The 21,034-nt window shown below is 40.5% G+C and overlaps 1 protein-coding gene across 1 annotated transcript in view; it reads left to right on the top strand.

Annotated features, from left to right (window-relative positions):
• The window catches only part of sh3gl2b (SH3 domain containing GRB2 like 2b, endophilin A1), a 49,699-nt gene extending 29,545 nt beyond the window's left edge, over positions 1 to 20,154 (top strand). Inside the window, exons 2-9 of the mRNA XM_075450703.1 lie at positions 11,052 to 11,120; positions 13,149 to 13,221; positions 13,309 to 13,452; positions 15,069 to 15,202; positions 15,312 to 15,470; positions 16,253 to 16,356; positions 16,456 to 16,586; positions 18,153 to 20,154. Of these exons, the coding sequence (XP_075306818.1) occupies positions 11,052 to 11,120; positions 13,149 to 13,221; positions 13,309 to 13,452; positions 15,069 to 15,202; positions 15,312 to 15,470; positions 16,253 to 16,356; positions 16,456 to 16,586; positions 18,153 to 18,349 (1,011 nt within the window). The 3' untranslated portion in view covers positions 18,350 to 20,154. The remainder of the gene's footprint in view (positions 1 to 11,051; positions 11,121 to 13,148; positions 13,222 to 13,308; positions 13,453 to 15,068; positions 15,203 to 15,311; positions 15,471 to 16,252; positions 16,357 to 16,455; positions 16,587 to 18,152) is intronic.
• Positions 20,155 to 21,034: the final 880 nt, after the last annotated feature.

Here is a 21,034-nt window from a genome sequence, read left to right on the forward strand (position 1 = left end):
CGGATTCGTGGGTTTGAAAGCGTTCCCATTTTTATTTTTAAGAGATTAGATCCACCAAAACGAGCCTCTCTGTGTGCAGATGACGGACCTTGCAGTCAAACAGTTTGTGGAAAAATAGTTTTGAAGCTCCAAGTTCCTCGCCTTCTTGTTCTTTTTAAGATTCGGCATGAAGCAGAGGTCAAAAAAAAAAGAAAAAAAGTCAACTTTCAGCCACGAAAACACACACTGGAAAAAATGCCCCTCCAAAAATAAGTAAAAAAACAACAAATACAAGACGTTTTTGCTTGAAATAAGCAAAAAAAAATCTGCAATAAGATGTGATATTTAGGACTTTTGAGTTAAATGTGATCTTGAAATTATCTTAAAAATCTCTTCAAATGTAAAAAAAAAAGCTTGTTTCATATGAAATATGACTCAAAACTATTTGTTTTCAAGACTTTTTCATTTAACAAGATATTCAAGATGTATTGTCTTCAAACAAGTAGAACAAACAAAACAATAGAACTTGTTAGGCAGTTGTGTCTTATATTAAGTGTAATAAGATATTTTGACTAGAAATGAGACAAATATACTTGGTAAGACTTAGATTTCTTTCCAGAACAATAAAAGCTCCACATCTCCTGGAAGAAGGGAAAGACGGAGCCCTCAGAAATGTTGGAAATTAATCTTTTCTGGCTTTTTATTTAAGGAAAATGAGTTAAAGCTTTAAAAAAAACAGCTGAGCATCTTATTTAAAGATTAACTGTGACGGCAACCAAGTTTTTTATGTGTTTGAAGACAAATTTCATCAAAGAAAAAGTCAAACCATTTTAAACCGCCTGTTTTATACCTGACAGACCAAACAGACTCATTTATTCTATGTGCAACACGGTGATTATTTTATATCTGGAGAGACCAAAGAGCCACATCAATTCCAGCTGAAGTCGCATCATTAATCTGTTTCCTTTCAAGTCATTTATCTTCCTAAAAATGCTCAATTTCTACGTTTTTGCCAGGAAGATTCTTGTTCTTTTTAAATAAATGGATGAAGTATGCGAGGAATTTATCTGACTGAGGCCTCTGTGGATCAAAATCACACGTGTTTTAGGTCATAATGTGCACAAAATAACATGAAGCTGCATTTAAAGACGCATAGAAGCAGTGATTAGCTGTGTTTCTGTCCAACTGTGGAGCAAACAGACTAACACCTGGCTGTAAAAAACACAGACGTGGGGGCAAAGCTTAAAGGTAAAAGCCGAACAACAGCAGCTGCTTTAGGTATATAATAACGTATTTTGGATTACAGTATATGACCGTAGAATAACGGTAGGTGTTGTGGTTATTTAACTCGCCTCAGAAACAACATGTTCTTAAGTTTTGTCCTCCCTAAAACAACCCCATGCAGGGCGTGACGACCTGTGATCCCTTTTAAATTAATGTGCGACCTCCAGTGGTCACAAGTGCATGTGAAGTATGAAAGTGGCGTTCATTAACACGGTTAGTTTTCTTTAAAAAAAGATTCTTTTTAGCCTTAAACGTGATGTTTTTTTCTCACCTGAACCAAGTACTTTTGATTTTTCACCCAAATCGAGTAACGTTTCTACCTTAAATTAACCAGGAAGTGACAAAAGTATCATAATAAAGCAGTGTTGTATTATTTCCTTTACATGATCCAGAAGTGTTCTTGGTCACAAACTAGAGTCCTGCTTCATATTTGTGGCAGTAACAAATATTCTTTGGTTAAATAGTTCTTAAAAGTTCATAAAGACTCATCAGTATCGCAGGAATCCAGTTGTCTGTATATTCATGGTTTTACTCCAGATGGAAGGTAATATTTGTTTGTTTGTTTGCACTTTAATAAAACATTACAAACAAGAGTATATCACATAAAAGAAAGAAATAGAATAAAATAAATATATATACAATAGATAATAAATGATAAGCTGCAATGAATCAGTGCTGGAGAGGTTAGAAACCCTGGGAGGGCTTATCGAGAACCTCACCATTAATTAATATGACCAAGTCTTCTACTGACTCCACGTTTTATCAACAAAGAGACGAGTTTCAACACGTTGTTCAGTCCTTTTTATAGACGTGGAAGAGGCAACAGCTGCTGAAGCATTCAGAGTGTGTGTGTGGGCAGAAAACAAGCTCCCACTTTAGATTTCATTTGGTTTCTTCAGAGGGTTGAATGTGTTCGTTCCCAAGCTTTTGTTCGTCTTATTTTCATGGATTTTTCTTCCACTTTTAACTGCATCCAGCCTCGTGCAGAGCAAGTCACACATATGCACGTCTCAAGTCTTAGCTTTCAAGTCCCAAGTCATTTTTTCTTGGGCAAGTCAAGTCACCTTATTATTGCAATTTTACCTGCAGAATCTGATCTTAATAAAGTGAAAAGTCAAGATCTAAGTAACTGTCCCCGACCCCGTATCATATCAAGCTAACGTTAGCTAACTACCGACTAGGCTAACAGGATAATATTAGCTAATTTGACGAGCACTTACTGGTCAGAATGGATCTTTAAATGACAAACAAAGTTCAAAGTTGTCGTCTGGCTGTCTGAGATGTTGATGCCGCATATCTTGCACTGTGCTGTTCGTCTTTAGCCGTCAGAATGGTAATTACGAAAGCCGAAGACAATGGCTGTGTTCGAAACCGCCTACTACATACTACATACTCATCGATCAGACAGGATGCAGAGTGTTTACCCACAATGCATTTCGCTCCTGCCCGAGCCGAAATCAGCCGGCCTGAAGCTGATTTCCCTTAAGCTCTAAACTCTGTAAACTTTAGCAACATTTGAAACATTTTCATGCCAGAAAGTAGTCGTTTAGATCCCCAACGTGTAAAAAAAAATCTCCCACACAGCATCATTGAGTGGTTCGTCAGCCTCCCCACCGTGACCAGAGCCCTTAAAGGGATAGTTCGCCTCTTTTGACATGAAGCTGTATGACATCCCATATCAGCAACATCATTTATGAACATCTTCTTACCCCCTGCTGCGTCCTGTGAGCAGAGTTCCAGCCTCGTTTTGGTGTTGATGAAGGTAGTCCGGATAGTTGGCTGGGGTTTAAAAAATAAAGCGTTTTGTTTCTCAAAACAATATGCGTTCAAAAGAGTAATACATTTGCATCACAAAATCGTTCTCCAGGAAAAAGTCAGACCTCACAATCTCTTGGCCCTATTTTCTCTCCCTTCGTATCACTGCCTGCTGCCGCCTGCCGACAGCCGCGCCTGTTACGGTGTTTGCTGCTCGGTCTGCGCTTCGGTCTGCTCGGTCCACAGTTAGTTATTAATTAACTTATTATACACAGTAAGCTTAAAGACGCAGCTCAGTTAAACCTGTATACTAATGAACAACCTTGGATATAATGTGCATGAGGCTTAAGAAGTGTGGCAGCAGAATGATCCGACTCTATTTCAAAGTTTTCTCTTTAATAATTAGCTTTGAATTAGAATCACAGCACAGTTTTCACACCGTAAACATCTTAACCAGCTACACTCTGTAATTTAAGGAACTAAATGATTGTTTTTTGTGTGTTTGGCCTAATTTGCTTAAATGGATCACATGTTGCTGTGTTTTTAAAGTGATGAATCGTGTGTTTACCTCCTCTCTGCTCTGTTATTAACGTGCAGCCGTGATTAAACGCTGCAGCTAACGCAGAAGGTGCTACAAACCCATGCCGTCAGAGACATTCACAGTCACAGGTGAACATGCAAAGTGGTTTTCCTGCCCACTGGGGGGGCATCTGGAGCTTGCATGGGGTATGTGTAGCTGCTAATTTAGTAGGAAGCTCAAAATAACTGGAGCAGGGAGGGAAATAATCAGAGGAATAAGATTCTTATTATGGGGAAAATGATGATCACGATCTTTTTGATCATCACTGAGATCCTTGTTGTTTATCGCACTTATTCACAGGTTTTACTGCACTTTGCTTTAAAATGACACTTATGGACCCCCCCCCCTGTCCCTTATGGTCTGTAGTTGGACCCCCCCCCCCCGGCTCAGTATCGGGCCTTTTGGGGATAAGGATTCCCACAGAAGAGGCCTCGTGTGGTGGCCTGGATTTGGGAAAGCTGAAGCTTTGGTTCAGTTTCTGGGTCAGCATATTTGGGCCATTTCTGGTGTGCAGCTCGTCTTCTTTCCACCATCCTTCGGCTGTTTAGATACTAACCTGTTACGTATTCAGAAGTGTTTTTGTTCAGTTTCACACAGCCCTGAGTGAGAAGCATCTCGAGTGGCTCAATCACGTAAAAAAAAAGCAAAAGAGAATTTCCCTAAAATCAAACATCACACGCTCACTACGCTTTAAATTCCATTTATATTACATTTAATCGTTTTTATTTCTTTTTAAATCTGCGCCCCCTTTTAAATGAGACAGGATGGAAACTTGATATCGTTGTGCTGTGAAGACAGAAAAGATGAATCGCCTGACATGAAAGAGTTTGTGAAAAAGGGAAACATCAGAGGAAAGTAGCGCTGCTGAGTTATATAAGAGTGTGTTAGCACAACCAGGCTTCCTCTCAGACCGCACCGCAGGTGTGTGTGTCCGTTTGGTTCCTGGAAACCAGAGAGATTCTCGTCTCCATGGTAACTGCATCGTCTGTCTGTCCCTCACACTGTGGTTTTACATTGTTTTACATGTAACACTTTCATTTTTATTTTAACACCTCGGCCCACAACCGCGTCATTTTTCCTCTGTTTGACCAAAGCACGTCCTCAATGACGCACACACGTGCACGCACGTATGATAGTGCACGTTTTTATCTTATTTCACTCATGTTCATCGTAGTCGCTGCACATTGAGCGATCCAGAACCTTTACTATTAGATGACTATTTTAGATGACTTTTATTTTATTTTATTTTATTTACTTTTATTTTATTTTATTTTTAGATGACTATTTTAGATGACTTTTATTTTATTTACTTTTATTTTATTTTATTTTTAGATGACTATTTTAGATGACTTTTATTTACTTTTATTTTTAGATGACTTTTATTTTATTTCATTTACTTTTATTTTATTTTATTTTTAGATGACTATTAGATGACTATCGGAAAAGGAAAAAGCCAGCTTTCACATCTAAAACGAAGCCATTTAAGAAAATTAGAGGGTCGGTGTCTTTTTGCAGGAACAACTAATGAGTCAGAAGGATAATAAATGATCCATAACTCGATTAAACTTAAAACTTCCACATATTCCATCTGTGGGCTTGTGCTGATTTTACTGAACACACACATAAAACCCACTGGATGCTGCTGATTTTGTAGTTGACACAGAGAACTGTGTTTTGCCAACAGTAAGGAGTGCAGTGATCTGATTTAAAGGTAATTAGTGGAGAAATAACACCACAGAACCAGAATGTAGGTCTCAGAATGATTCAATCCATTTTCTTTATCTTCTTTTGGCTGATTTCACAAAAGCAAAGTCCTCCAAATTAAATGTGGCCAGTTACAAGAAGCTGCCACTGGTAACTGATGGGGGATCTGCCACCGCTGAGGCTGATCGTTAGCACACCGAGGCTGGAAACCCACTTCTTTGGGACTAAAAAACATCTCAAACTGGTTTCCTGAACATAACAAGGAGTTCCCTGTACTCCAATGGCCTCAACAGTCACAACTCAATGCATTTAAGGCATGTAGAGGTGACAAGACAACCTGCTGCACTGGAAAAAATCTAAATCTTACCAAGTATATTTGTCTCATTGAGTATCTCATTACACTTGATATAAGACACAACTGCCTAACAAGTTCTATTTCAGCCAGATATAGGGACTAGTTTTAATACAATACATCTTGAATATCTTGTTAAGTGAAAAAGTCTTGAAAACAAATTGTTTTGAGTCACATATCATATGAAACAAGCTTTATTTTTCATTTGAAGAGGTTTTTAAGCTAATTTCAAGATCACTTTTAACTCAAAAGTCCTAAATATCACATCTTATTTCAAGAAATCTCGACAAGCCGATTTTCACTAGTTCCATTGGCAGATTTTTTTTTTGCTTATTTCAAGCAAAAACGTCTTGTATTTGTTGTTTTTTTACTTATTTTTGGAGGGGCATTTTTTCCAGTGTGGGAATTCAGCTGATGTCTTTACAACAATGATGAAAAGAAGATGGAGCTGCGATGAACGCCGCGGCCCGTTTGCATCTAGCGGGCGTGTTAGTCTGGTTTTGAGAAGCTTGACTTTGTACAATTTTGTTCAGACGAACATGTTTACGTGCATTTTTCTGGTGTCATGATAACACGTTTAATGTGATGGCGAGACAGACGTGAAGTCTTTTTCTGTTCCCAAGTTCTTCATTTCCTTTGACATGCAAACAGTCCGTCTCCATACTTTGTAAAACCCTACATATAATATTATTTTTGTAATATTATTATTATTATGTTTCCAGGTTATTTGATAGTGGACATAATTGCTGTAATTCTCAGTATTAGTGGTAGTAGATGCAACAGTCGTGCCTCTTCTGTTGGCACCCTGTGCAGCCTGTATGCATTTGTTTACTGTTTAAGTGTGTGTGCATGTGTGTGTGTGCTTGTGTGCATGTGTGCGTAAAGCGTGGGCGGCGCATGGCTCCGTCTCCTCCTCCCTCCTCCATCACTGCAGCCTGAGGCCATTAGAAAGTCGCTGGTGTCACTCTGCAGCAGAGGAAAGATCTCAATAAAACACCCGATATCTCTAAGTCATGGAGCGGCAGTGTGGATGCAATCAGATGGATTCCACAGAGCTGTGCTCCGCTTTGTGTTTACGATTATATAAGCCAGGAGTTCAGTGTGGCGGCTTCTCTAATGCACTTTATTCTCCAGACCTTTATGAGTTTGAACTCTGATTATAAAAAGATTGAATCCTCGTTTTTATAGCCGTTTACCACCTGTTTATTTTTAACATTCCTCTCCTAATTTACATCTTGATTCCTCCAACAGATTTAATATGCAACTTTCTTTCATATTTGTGCTGAGTCTTGCTTTTCTGAGCACAACTTTTTCACCTGAGTTCATTTGTTTTGCGCTTTGAACATTATCCTAATTCAACTACAAGGTGATTCAAAGTGCTTTACAGAGACATTGAAACAGTAGAAATAATAAAAAGCATGATTTAAAATTTAAACAAAAAAGAAAGAAATAAGAACAATTGATAAAATCAGGAGTTAAAATGTGATTAAGTTTTGAAACTCCAGCTTCAGATTTGGAGCTTTAGTCAGCTGAAAGTAGGTGTGTCTTAAACACACTGAGTGTTTCAGCTGATCTGAGGCTTTCTGGGAGTTTGTTCCAGACATGTGGAGCATAGAAGCTGAATGCAGCTTCTCCACGTCTGGTTCAATCATTTTTACAGCGGCAGTTTAATGCATATTCTGTTGGTACATGATAATCTGATCCATATAGAACCGGGTGTTATTACTTTCAGGTGAGCAGAAGTCTTGTTTCCGTGCTGCTGGACCTGGTTGGTGTGTTTGTGGGCCCTTCACAAATGAAATCTTTTCCAAAGGAACCATAATGTGCCCAAAGCCGGCTGCACGGCAAGAGGGTTCCAGGCAGAGAGGGGGACTCGAGTCGACTTGAGTCCAAGTCACAGTGACTTGAGTCCCCCTCTCTGGTTACTTATATATTGACTTTTCACTTCATTAAGATCAGATTCTGCAGGTAAAATTGCAATAATAAGGTGACTTGACTTTGACTTGACTTGCCCAAGAAAAAATTACTTGGGACTTACTTGAGACTTGCACATGTGTGACTTGGTCCCATCTCTGGTCCCAGGTTCAAAGGCTGGGGTCTTTCTGTGTGGAGTCTGCATGTTCTCCCCGTGTATGCGTGGGTTCTCTCTGAGTGACGTTTGTTCATACAAGCACAGAAGAACTCTGAATATGCTCAAAGAACACGAGACCTCTCGTGGTCATGAGAGCGGCGCCGTGTGAAGATGTCCGTGTCGTGTTGTAAAGGTGTTTTATGGCCCCAAACACGTAGTTCTGATGTCTGACCTCCTAACCGAAGCCAACGTCCACGCTGGCGTTGTAAAACCGATGTATTTCAGCTCAAACCGGGATCGTTTCCTGATCGTACCGAAGTAAAGTCTTTGGCTGTGTTCGAAACCGCCTACTTCTCCTACTACTCCCATTAGTCCTACTAACTTTTTTTTAAGTTCCCGGATGCATACTAGATTCTCCGAAATGTTGGGTATGCATCATGAGGTTACTACTCATACTCAAACTACCCAAGAAGCAACGTAACGTGACGTCGCCGATCGTCATTTCCTGTCAACACGGCAGTTTCAAGCTAGCTACAACGAGGGTAGGTTCACTTCCTGTTTTCAAAACAAAAGCACCAATTGTATCATAACGTCTTTCCCTATGATAAAAGGCAACGGGTATTTTATTTTGTGAAAATAACCGGAAGTGCGTTGCTCACTGCGGCTAGCTTTAGTAGCGCCAAATTCGTCGGAACAAAATAGTAAATGGCCGGTATTTTGTCAGATTTTCAACACGTTGGGGATCTAAACGACTACTTTCTCGCCTGAAAATGTTTCAAATGTTGCTAAAGTTTACAGAGTTTAGAGCTTAAGGGAAATCAGCTTCAGGCCGGCTGATTTCGGCTCGGGCAGGAGTGAAATGCATTGTGGGTAAACGCTCTGCATACTGTCTGATCGATGAGTATGCAGTATGGAAGTATTTAGTATGTAGTATGCGGTTTCGAACACAGCCTTTGTCTTAACCCCAACAGGAGGGAGGAAAGGTGTTTTAGTGAGGCGTCGCCGTGCCACCGGCGAAACGTATGTTGGTCATGATGTCACCCCTGGCAAAGGCTCATGGTTGAAGGGGTAAATCTTTACAGGAGGGAGTTATGAGTTAAGGGTATAAAGACACGACAGATGCGAAATTGGCCCAGTTATTTCTAAGATTACATGAGAATTTCAGGGTCAGTCACCCGGCATTTCTGATTGGTTGAGTCTTCCCAGTTTGCATTTTTTTGCTCCATCTTTCTACAGAAGAAAAAGACGTCTCTGGTTATGTGGCTGTTGCTGCAGCAAACATTCAGAGTCACTCATTCATGCTTCAGTCAGCTCCAGGCTCCTAAATGCTTAAAAAGAGGGAGCTCCCTCTTACTAAAGCTTTGATAAAAACTGTGCGGGTCACTGTGACCTGCACCAAAACCTTAGAGAGGTTTAGAGAGGTTCGCACTCAGTTTACCTAATGTAGCTTCCACCTGATCTCAGAGGAAATGCAAAAGACTGAGGACCAAAATATCTTTTTAGCTCCTTGAACCAAGGCCCGAACCATCAAAGTACTGGGTACTTTATTGGTTACTTCAATACTTTAATGGTCCTTTAATAAAAGTACTGGGTACTTTATTGGTTACTTTAATACTTTAATGGTACTTTAATCAAAGTACTGGGTACTTTATTGGTTACTTTAATACTTTAATGGTACTTTAATCAAAGTACTGGGTACTTTAATACTTTAATGGTACTTTGATCAAAGTACTGGGTACTTTATTGGTTACTTTAATACTTTATTGGTACTTTATTTGTTACTTTAATACTTAAATGGTACTTTAATCAAAGTACTGGGTACTTTTGATCAGCCGTGCCTTGAAAGTTCTGGGGAACATTTTTGTCTCTATAGGTTAGTTTGTTTTGATCACATTGTGACTTTTTTTGCGCGTTCTTCTGTTTGATGATTGTATTTTCTTGGATTTCGGGTCATTTTAAGCGTCTTCTGTGTCTGTGGTTGTTTCATGTCTCTAATCATTCAGTCTTTGTTTGTTTAGGACTGCAGCAACCGATTCTTTAGATGATCTAAGTATTCTAATGGAGTAATTGGATAAGAAATATTTTGTCTCATTAAAGAACCAAATCAGAGCAAATAATTTGCATTGAGTTACTCGAGGAATCATTTCAGCCCTTGTTATATTACTTTTCTTCACGGTTATTCTGCGACTCTTTCTGGTCATTTATTTCTGTGATTTATATTTTATTTTTTTCCAGGGGCCTCTAGTGGCTCAAGCCTCTTTCATTAGTCCATCCCTGTTCATATAGAACCATGTCAAACATGCTAAAGTTTTGTTGGCATCTATCCCAGTTTTCTGAGGTTAGTTTATAAAGTTTTACTCCAAATATCTCCTGGTGGACTTACAAATGATCTGACCTGATTTTACTTTGTGGAGCTCGACTTGCTGCTGTGATGCTGACTCTTCCCGTTAGCGTTCGAGTTGTTTTTTGTTTCTAAGACTTTAGATTTGGGGAAATCTGACACACCAAGCTCATTAAACAGCAAAAATGCCAGAGGAATCTTATTAGTTTGGTTGTTTGAGGCGCTCATCTGGAGCTGTAATGTCACTGGTTTGAGTAAAGCTACTTTCCGTCGTCTTCAAACAGGGACGGAATGATACAGACGGAAATGTTCGGATCCCAGTCTGGGATGAATCATAGCTGTCGTGCTTTAAAGCACCTGTTAATTAGTGCGAATGCTTTCTGTGAAGCATCGCAGCAGAGATTGCCACCTTCATATTTGGAGCGTAATCATCAATTATTTCGCGGCAGTAAAATAAACAAAGCTGAATCCTCATTGCTGTGGTTCATCCAGAAATTTAGCTCCACCGTAGAGAGATGCTTGGCCCTCGCTGAATTAGGTTTAATGTCCAAGACTGAAGAGACTGTTTGAGGTACTGATCTTTTTTTGATAAGTGACTCATTTTACCTGAAGCAGCTTTAAAATAGAGGGCAGTGATACTGAGAAATTAAAGGTGAGCGAAAAAAAACTATCCTGCTAAAACCAGAGTTTTTAGTCGTCTAATGTCTTTGCTCAACACTTGCTTTCCTCCCTGTTTTTCATGCCTTGTATTTCCTCCATAAATAAGGTGATATATCACTCCTTTTTTCCCACCTCGCTCTTCAGCAGCTCTTCTCTGTGTTCTGCTTTCATCTTCACAGCAGCACTCACAGTTTTATCTCCATTAGGGCTTCAAGCACAAGCCAGCGCTTTGTTTTCTCGGGTTGGTCTCAGGAAACTGAAGTGTGTGAGAGCAGAAAGCGTTAACCCTTTTCTCTTTGTCTGTCCCTGATGTTTATCCTCACAGAAAGTCAGTGAGAAGGTTGGAGGGGCAGAGGGAACCAAGCTCGATGAAGACTTCAAAGAAATGGAGAAGGTGATCTATTTGGCTACTTTTTTGTCCTTAAATCAATTCTAAAAGTTGCTTCACATCGACATTTAATACAAATATTTCTCAAAATATATGATGGATAAGTAGCTGCAATGTGATCAGTTTAGTATATTAACACATTGACTCCCAAGTCACGTAAAACTACGTTTTTACTGCCCATGTGTTGGCTCCCAAATGGTAAAAATACGTTTTTACGTTTTTTTTATGGATTCTGAATCTATACATTCTAATGCACATTCTGTGTGATTTTTGTAATTATGTGATGAACATAACTGACATAGATGGCAGTCAAAAACTGGTGTCATCATCTGGACATTTTGATCATTACGCCAATGGCTTTGCGTCAACTCAAGAACAATTTTGATAACGCTGCATTGATTGTTGTGCATTTCCGCATTTTGTCCAATCGCACGTGTCGGTTTCCAGAGGGTGGCGGTAAAGTAACATAAACAAACAACAAGAAGGAGAAGAAGACACGCGACAAGTCAGGAGGCGGTCTTATGAACAGGTTAGCTTAGCTTAGCTTTGCAACGTGCTGCGATCACGCTTGGAGGGAAAGGGAAGCCGATATCTCAGTTTGTTGTTGATTTTGGTGGATACCCGCCTTGGTTTAGCTAAGGATAGCTCGCTAATGGCGGCACCTAGAGACACGCAGTTTTGACCCACAAAGAGTTTAAAGTCTCAGCTTTCAAACGAGCCATAACATGTTTCAGTGGCCCTATCACATAATATGCTGTGACTGTACAAAAAACGGCAAAAAATGGTTTAGAACGCTGGGATTCTACGACATAATTCCGTAAACACCGCCGGTATTCAATGTGTTAAGACACAATGCTCAATGTACTTTATTGGTTACTTTAATACTTTAATGGTACTTTATTGGTTACTTTAATACTTTAATGGTCCTTTAATAAAAGTACTAGGTACTTTATTGGTTACTTTAATACTTTAATGGTACTTTATTGGTTACTTTAATACTTTAATGATACTTTAATCAAAGTACTGGGTACTTTATTGGTTACTTTAATACTTTAATGGTCCTTTAATCAAAGTACTGGGTACTTTATTGGTTACTTTAATACTTTAATGGTCCTTTAATAAAAGTACTAGGTACTTTATTGGTTACTTTAATACTTTAATCGTACTTTATTGGTTACTTTAATACTTTAATGGTCCTTTAATCAAAGTACTGGGTACTTTATTGGTTACTTTAATACTTTAATGGTACTTTATTGGTTACTTTAATACCTTAATGGTACTTTAATCAAAGTACTGGGTACTTTATTGGTTACTTTAATACTTTAATGGTACTTTATGCTCATCATTGCCAAGCTTTAAGCTTTAATTAAAAACTCAAACGTATCCATCAAAGAGCACCTCAGAATATCCCTGATATTTTGATTTTGTTCTTATCGTGTTTTATCAGAACGGCAAATGTAAATGTAAATGTACTTTATTTCTACAGCCCTTTACAGACAATCCTTAAGATGTATCAAAGTGCTTTACAGCAGGTAATAAATAAAGGGGAAAATAAGTAAATACAAATAAAAACAATAAAAGAACAGTGAAAGCAATAAAATGCAACAAAATCGAATAAGATAAAAGTGTCATCACACTACTGGGTATTGCAAGCAATCCTAAATAAGTAGGTTTTTAGCCCAGATTTGAAGAGGCCCAGGTGGAAAGTGGCAAAGTGGAAAATGGCAACTGTCTGCTCTTTTTGACGAGCTCTGCCAGAAAACGCCAAGACTTCAGGAAGTTAATGCTTAAAGCCAAGAAAATCTTTGTTACAGTTTGGCTGTGCAGACTAAACAAAAACAAATTGCCTGAAGAGGAATGTTGCAATCCACTCAACAGATGTAGGCTAGCTATTTCCAGTCTTTGTGCTAAGCTAAGCTAAGCTAGCTAGCTTCTAGCTGTAGCCTCATATCAAACAGATGCGAGACACTTGACTTTCTCGTGCCACTCTTGCTGCTGTCTCTCATGTTGTTCCTGGCTTGTTGTCCCCTGCAGAAGGTGGACATCACCAGCAGAGCGGTGCTGGACATCATGACCAAAACTACAGAATACCTTCAGCCTAACCCAGGTCTGAAGCTCACACTCAGCTGCCCCAACACGTAGCACAAAACCGTGACTTTGGTTATCTCTCAAAGCCATAACTGCTTCCTTACAGCATCCAGAGCCAAGCTGAGCATGATCAACACCATGTCAAAGATCCGCGGGCAGGAGAAAGGGCCCGGATACCCGCAGGCGGAAAGCATCCTGGGAGATGCCATGTTCAAGTTTGGACGAGAGTTGGGAGAGGAGTCCTGCTTCGGTAAGTGGAAATTAACCTACGGAAAAACTTATTATTCACTTCCATATGGGGTTCAAATGAGGCCTGTTGTTACCTAAGAAGACAATGCAGATTGGAGGAATCATCATCCCTGAAGGGCGTCCTCAAATATTATTATTCAAATATTTTTATTGATTTTCACATTATACACTCACACTAGTACTCAATACCCCAGACCAGAGGGGAAGAAATAGAAAATAAATAATGATAATAATAAATAAATAAATACAAAATCAGGAGAATAAAACAGATAAATCACTCGGTATACATAAAGTGGTTATACATACACACATACACATAAATGCATGTACACACATGACTGCATATAGAGAGTTACATAGACACAGATACAATAAAATAATAAAATAAAAATAAAGGGGGGGGGACACTTAGGCTACACTACATTAAGGGAAGGCAGTTCATCCTCAAAATATGATAGGAATGGTTGCCAGACTTTATAATATTTATGGGTAGTGCCCCTGGCAGTATATTTAAGTTGTTCAAGTTTGAGATGGGACATCACCTCCTCCACCCAACGCCTGTCCAACTAAGGAGTATTAGACGTCGAGCCAAAAGAGTAGAGAATGCTATAGCCTCAGCCTGGTGCCTAGATATTGGTGTCTCCTGAGGGACAACCCCAAACAATGCAGTCAATGGGTTGGGACTGATGGCTTTATTACACATATATGAAAATGTATCGAATATACATGTCCAAAATAGAGACAGTTTCGGGCAAAGCCAAAACATGTGACTGAGGCTAGCTGGGTCCTGCCTGCATCTGATGCAAGTTGGGTCTAAACCAGGGTAGAGTTTAGCTAATTTACTTGCAAATAAATGTAACCTGTGTAGAACCTTAAATTGTAGCAACCCATGTTGGATACATATTGAGGAAGCGTGTACCAACGTAATTGCTGCCTGCCAATTTACATCTGAGATGGTGGTTCTTAATTCTTCCTCCCACAGCCTTGCTAAATGGTTAAGTGACATGACGGCAACCCTTTGGATGTTATCATATGGCTTCCTCAAATATAACCAATCTGTCAATAACCAAAATAACCAAAAAACCTGATGGGGACATCCCTAATTTCATCTTTGTGCATTCATTTTCCATTAGAAGGTCCTTAAACCATTTAAGCCAATACCAAAACGTGTATATTATGTATCTGTTCGTCAGAATACTCTGAATCTGTGTCATGTTAATGGTTGTTCTGAAGGTAAAAATACCATTAAGACTCTTTGTTAATCAATAGAAACCAGCGGTTTATTGAAGAACATTTTTTAAAGGCGACACTTGTTAGATTTAACTTGAGGGTAAAGCTAAGCACACTTGTCCCGTACTCTCTTTATTTCTTAGGCTCAATCCCATTTCCCTCCATTTTACAGGGGAATGGTGCCCCTTTTCAAAGAATTGTTGTCATCTGGCCCTCCAGCTTGGGTGTTGGGTGGTGTGTGGTTGGCCAGATGACCACTACTTCTTGATACCAAAGAAAAAGGGGCAACAGTACCTTAGCCCTGCAAAAAGAAGGGGTCGGGCCAATGAAAGGAACTGGGATCGTGCCTCACTCTGCCCTATTTTCTTCTTTACCTGTCCTACCCAGGCATTGCTCTCATAGATGCTGGAGAGGCCATGAAGGAGCTCGGGGAGGTGAAAGATGCTTTGGACATGGAGGTCAAACAGAACTTCATTGACCCACTGCAGAATCTCCACGACAAAGACCTGAAGGAGATACAGGTGAATACTCCTATAAACATGAGATTCAGTAGCTGAACCGTATGGGATCCATGTGGCAGCTAACCTGAGATCAGTGGTTTTATATCCGATATTTCCTCCTGCAATGCAGCATCATTTGAAGAAGATGGAGGGCCGCCGTCTGGACTTCGACTACAAGAAGAAGCGACAGGGTAAAGTCCAGGACGAAGAAATCAAGCAGGCGCTGGAGAAGTTCGATGAGAGCAAAGAGATCGCAGAGCAGAGCATGTTTAACCTTCTGGAGAGCGACGTAAGGACAGTTTGAACTTTTCTGATTGCGCATCGTGGAGGTTTATAAATCTCACAAACAAGATTTTGATAACTTTTGCTCCCCCATCCCTTAACTGCATACCGACCAAAGATGAAGCCCGTAACTCAAAATCCCTAGGAGGAGAAAGTTTTAATACGAGGTGTGTAAATCTGAAAAATGCCCAAAATTTGCCCTTTGACCCAAAATGGCCGCCTCTTTTTACATTTTAGAGCATACCTCCAAGAGACTTTTGTTCTTGATTTGAGGCGTTCTACATACATACCGCGTTTCACATCTCTACAATGTACGGTTTGGGCCATCTCACGTTAGGTGGCGCTGTAGAGCAGTTTGGCGACGCCAACTTTTGATTACATTTAAAATCATGCGATTTCACGCGTGGGGACAATTTTGGGTAAAGTTTGGTGAGTTTTTGAATACGTTTAGGCCTCCAAATTTGTGTTTCCGTGTGAAGAAGAAAAAGAATCATCGGAAGAACAAAAATAATTGTGAAATCCTTCAGTTCCAATACACACCTATACAGTGACTGGAATCAGAAAAACGGATCCCAATATGCTCCAAAAAAACCCACAACCACTAAAGTGTCACAAACGAACACTGATCTACTAATGAAAGTCACAATAAACAGTCATATTACTATAACAACAGCGAAAAAACAAAGGCGAGCAATCCTGTGCCACACTTCTCAGAGCCAGACCCTGGCCCAGCATGGGCCTGAAGCAGGGCTCAGCGGTGGGAAAGAAACATGTTCATGTGTGTTGCAGATTGAGCAGGTGAGCCAGCTGGCAGCGTTGGTCCAGGCTCAGTTGGAATACCACAGCCGCTCCTCTGAAATCCTCCAACAGCTCTCCAGCAAGATGGAGGACAGGTATGGATAAAAATCCTCCTACTTAAGACAGAATTAAAAAACACTGAAAAGGAATCCGAATGATCTGAGAAGTCTTGTGCGCTTGGCTTTTTTTTCCAGGATAAAAGAAGTGTCCAGTAAACCGAGGAAGGAGTACACTCCGAAACCCAGAATGACCCTGGAGCTGCTGCCCCCCAGCGAGAGCCACAACGGGGGGATACACTCTGCCAAATCCCCCGGAAGATCACCAGGTAGGAGATGGAAAGAAATGTGCACCTGCTGTGCAGGTAAACAGCTTTGTGCCAGGATGTGGCAACGCACCCCAATGTCCCATCACAGCTCAGCGAAAGGCAACGCAAAACGGCAAAAGAGCTCATAATTAGGGCTGGGCAACGATTAAAATATTTAATCTAATTAATCTCATGATTTCCCTGATTAATCATAATTAATCGCATTTGTACCCAAAATCCAAAAATGAATCCAAAAGTAGTGTATAGCTTTTAGCATTTAGTTTTATTTTAAATGTGCTGCCATATAAATGAAAGTAAATGAAACATTTGTTGTGCAAACACACTTTTAACATCAGCATCTTTCTGTAGTTTTTATGTAGAAGCCTCGCTCCACTGTCTGTTTCCTTGAATGACTTGCTGCTATCAGTTGTGTGTTTTGCCTTTAAGTGATATTTTAGACTGGAACTACTACGCTGAGAAGACAATTCAACTTGGCAGTGTTTACAGATGACTTTGGTTCTGTCGACTCCGCCGTCTGGAAGAACTTTAAAATGAAAATGGCCGAGTAAAAGTTCCGTACCCTTCTCCATGTTTGGTGGATCCGCCGATTACTTTCGTTTTCAGTTCCGCAGCAGACAGCAACAGACTTTTACAAAATAAAATAAATAATAAAACAAGGGTGGTTTGTGGCGTAGTGGGTTGAGCAGGCGCCCCATGTACAAGAGGCTACAGTCCTCGCTGCAGCTGGCCCCGGCCCTGCACTGGAAAAAAATCAAAGTCTTACCAAGTATATTTGTCTCATTTCTAGTCAAAAATATCTCATTACACTTGATATAAGACACAACTGCCAAACAAGTTCTATTTCAGCCAGATATAGGGACTTGTTTGAAGACAATACATCTGGAATATCTTGTTCAATTAAAAAGTCTTGAAAACAAATTGTTTTGAGTCACATATCATATGAAACAAGCTTTTTTTTTACATTTGAAGAGGTTTTTAAGCTAATTTCAAGATCACTTTTATCTCAAAAGTCCCAAATATCACATCTCAATTCAAGAAATCTGGACAAGCCGATTTTCACTAGTTCCATTGGCAGATTTTGTTGCTTATTTCTAGCAAAAACATCTCGTATTTGTTGTTTTTTTAAAACTTATTTTTGGAGGGGCATTTTTTCCAGTGTGTGCTGCGTGTTGTTCCCCCTCTCTCTGCCCCCTGCTTCCTGTCTCTCTGAACTTTCCTATCCATTAAAGGCACAAAAGCCCAAAAAAATTAAATTAAATTAAATTTTTTTAAAAACCTGCGTTAATGCACGATAAAATATTTATCGGCGTTAAATAATTAACGAGTTAACTCGCCCAGCCCTACGCATAATGTATATTAACCTTCTTTCCTTTCTTAGCTTACACAAAGCCAACATCAAAGGTCGTTTTACCTCTCAGAGAATCCCCCGAAGCTGCTGAAGCTGTGCTGGAAGTCATTGTGCCACACATCTGCATTATTCCCACCATCTGTATTTGTTCGGTGCTGTCAGTGACCTACAAATGTCTCAAACTGACTTTGTACTTTTTTGTTTGTGTCCACTCTCAGCTCCAATGGACCAGCCGTGCTGTCGAGCCCTCTACGACTTCGAGCCAGAGAACGAAGGCGAGCTGGGCTTCAAGGAGGGCGACGTCATCACCCTGACCAATCAGATCGACGACAACTGGTACGAGGGCATGATCAACGGCCAGTCGGGCTTCTTCCCCATCAACTACGTGGATATCCTGGTGCCGCTCCCTCATTAGGCCCCGTCGGTGACCTGACCCTTAACCCCTCGACCGATATATCCAGACACCCAGAAAACAGCCTGTACTTGCATTAACAACTAAACACGTCCTCCTTGTACTTCTTCTTCTGTGCTTCTGTGTGACTCTGCTTTCACAAAACGGACTGAAATGAGAGAGGGGCCGGACAAACAGAGATCGGAGGACGAGAAGAGGAATCATTGAGAGATGCAGAGGAGAAGGACTGAAGAGATGGTGATGTTTTACAGCGCAGTGCTGAGCCTTGAAGCACTGGACACCAATGAGGCTTTGGAAACATGCGAATAAGGCACAGTGTATATGTATGTGCATGTCTGTGTGTGCGTTTCGACGTGTTCGTACTCTGTTTTGATGAAGCCAGCACAAATTCCTGCTTGTCACTTGACTGCCTGACAGCTTCTTTTGTGACAGTATTTCTCCTCGTAGCCCCGTCTTTTCTACCTTGACCTGCCTTCTTGTGCTTTTCTTCAGGCCTAAATTTCCTCGGCAACCGTCACAGTCCTGACTGTTTGTCTATCTTTCTCTTCGTCTTTCTTTCTTCCTGCCTTGGCTAGCACTGCCTTTTAGCATGGCTCCACATACTGTAGAGACTTCTGACCCGGATCCCAGAGCTACAGCTGGTCATCTGGTTTTTTCGTCCCCCCTTCTTGCTCCTCTTCTGTCCTTCTTCTCAGAGTCTGCAAATAATCTCATTTCACAGTTTTACGTACAAACGAATGATAAGACAACAGTGATTTCAGTGGTTTCAGACGTGCATAGCAGGAGTGAAGTCACACCTGCGGTAAACCAATCTTTTCAGGATGAACAACAGAGCATTTAATCGCTTGTGAAACTTGTCTTGAATGGGAAGTTCAGTAGGGTTTCCAAAGGCTTTTTAAGGGACACGAAACACATTCAGCATTATAAGTATGTCTGATCAAGTGAAGAGAAGGAAAACTTGGAGTGACCAGAAGGCCACCACAACCAGAAGGGGGAAATGAAGGTGCTGAATTGACGAGCATTTGGCTATGACAGCGTATGTTGAGGAAACGTAGCTTGTTTTCTCTGAATAAGGTAAAACGGTATACATTCATTGTGTGTACTACTTGCTGATGTGTCTAATTTGTGGCTTTTGCATGAAAGACTGTGTTAACAGTGACAAACAGTCTAAAAAAAAACAATGTAGGTCTTTTACATTTACAGAAACTCATGCTGAGTGTGGCTGTAGATCACTGCCTCGCCAAAGGGAACATCAGCGCAACACAAAGTAATTTACAGAGGTTATCTGCTGCCATGACCATGAAACAACTGTAAATATACAACCAAGGTCCCATCCACCAGCTGTCAGAAGGCAATATCCCTGACGGCGTATCTTAAATATTCACAGAAACCTTCTTAAAATGTCGACGTTTTAGCAGAATTCTCGAACTTTCTCGCCATCTGGACTGTTCGTTGATCTTTTTACCATTCTATACAGTCGGCCATGAAATGAATCTGATGCACAAATCTTTTCTACAATCTCAGACATGCTAAGCATTGTTTTTCCACAACCTCAAACCTTACTCCACCCTAGCTGTAGGACGCCGTTAGCAGTTGATTGCTACAGTCGGTAGTGTTTTAATCAAAAAACCTGGCAGCCCATTCATGGTGTTTTCCCCTGTATTCGGTCACTGTACAGTAAGGTTTGGTATGTCGTACACGGGCAGAACCATGTTGATTGAAACCAGAGCAATGAGACTATAGAAAGGATTCTGACCATGATTCTTCTGTGAGGAGACGGCAGCAAGAAAAAAACACTTCTGACCAGAACAGAACAGTTTGGAAGCTCCCATTCTGTTTGTTTAGAGAGGGGTAAGCTAACGGGGGGGGGGGGTCGCTGTACCGACTTAAAAAGCATTCGATGGTCTTTATTGACTACTATCCCGATCTGTTGCCGTGGCTCCTCTCCAATCAGTAGTCCACAGTGTCTTTAGATCAATCTTCAGAATCACCTTGGCTCTCTTGAAACCTCAACTGAGGCAGAAACAAGAAAGGATCTGTGTCGGATGTGTGATCCGGGCCAAAAACGTGAAAAACCGAAATAAAAAGAAACCATGAAATTGCAAGACATGACTAGTCTGCTGCCAAGAGAAGTTCCCTCAAATATTCTAGAGCGTTCACAGAACGATCCCGGAACGTCGGCTCATTCCGGAACGTCGGCGAACATTCTAAAAAGCACTCGAAGCCACTTTAAAAGGCACTTGGCGGAAATTCTAGAATCTCTGTGGCTCTCCTGGAATGCTCGGTGGGTTCCTCACACTGCTTTGTGGGTTGTGCATAAGTCATTAAACACTCTGAAGTCTTTTAGGTTAGTAAGAGGTCAGTGTTGGTGGTAAATGCCGGCCACGTTTGTTCCAGTGAAGTACATTATACACAGAATATTGGAAATCTGGCTGTAGCTGCTTCCTGTCCATGTGTACGTTTGTACTGTATCAGCAGTGTTTGTTATAAGGCAGTATTAAAGTGCTCGACAGAAATCTTAATGGAAAAGGTTAATGTTGTTTGTTGTTAAATGCTCTGTAATATTGCAGCTGCTGATGGTTATACAGATAGTGGCAAAACTGTGATTTCACAAAAATGGAAGTATTTAGTTCAACTTAAAACAAACCAAACAATTTGCAGGATTGTGCGAGTGGGTTACATGCTGCC

The sequence above is a fragment of the Odontesthes bonariensis genome, chromosome 19 (assembly GCF_027942865.1).
Source record: "Odontesthes bonariensis isolate fOdoBon6 chromosome 19, fOdoBon6.hap1, whole genome shotgun sequence".
NCBI lineage: Eukaryota > Metazoa > Chordata > Actinopteri > Atheriniformes > Atherinopsidae > Odontesthes > Odontesthes bonariensis.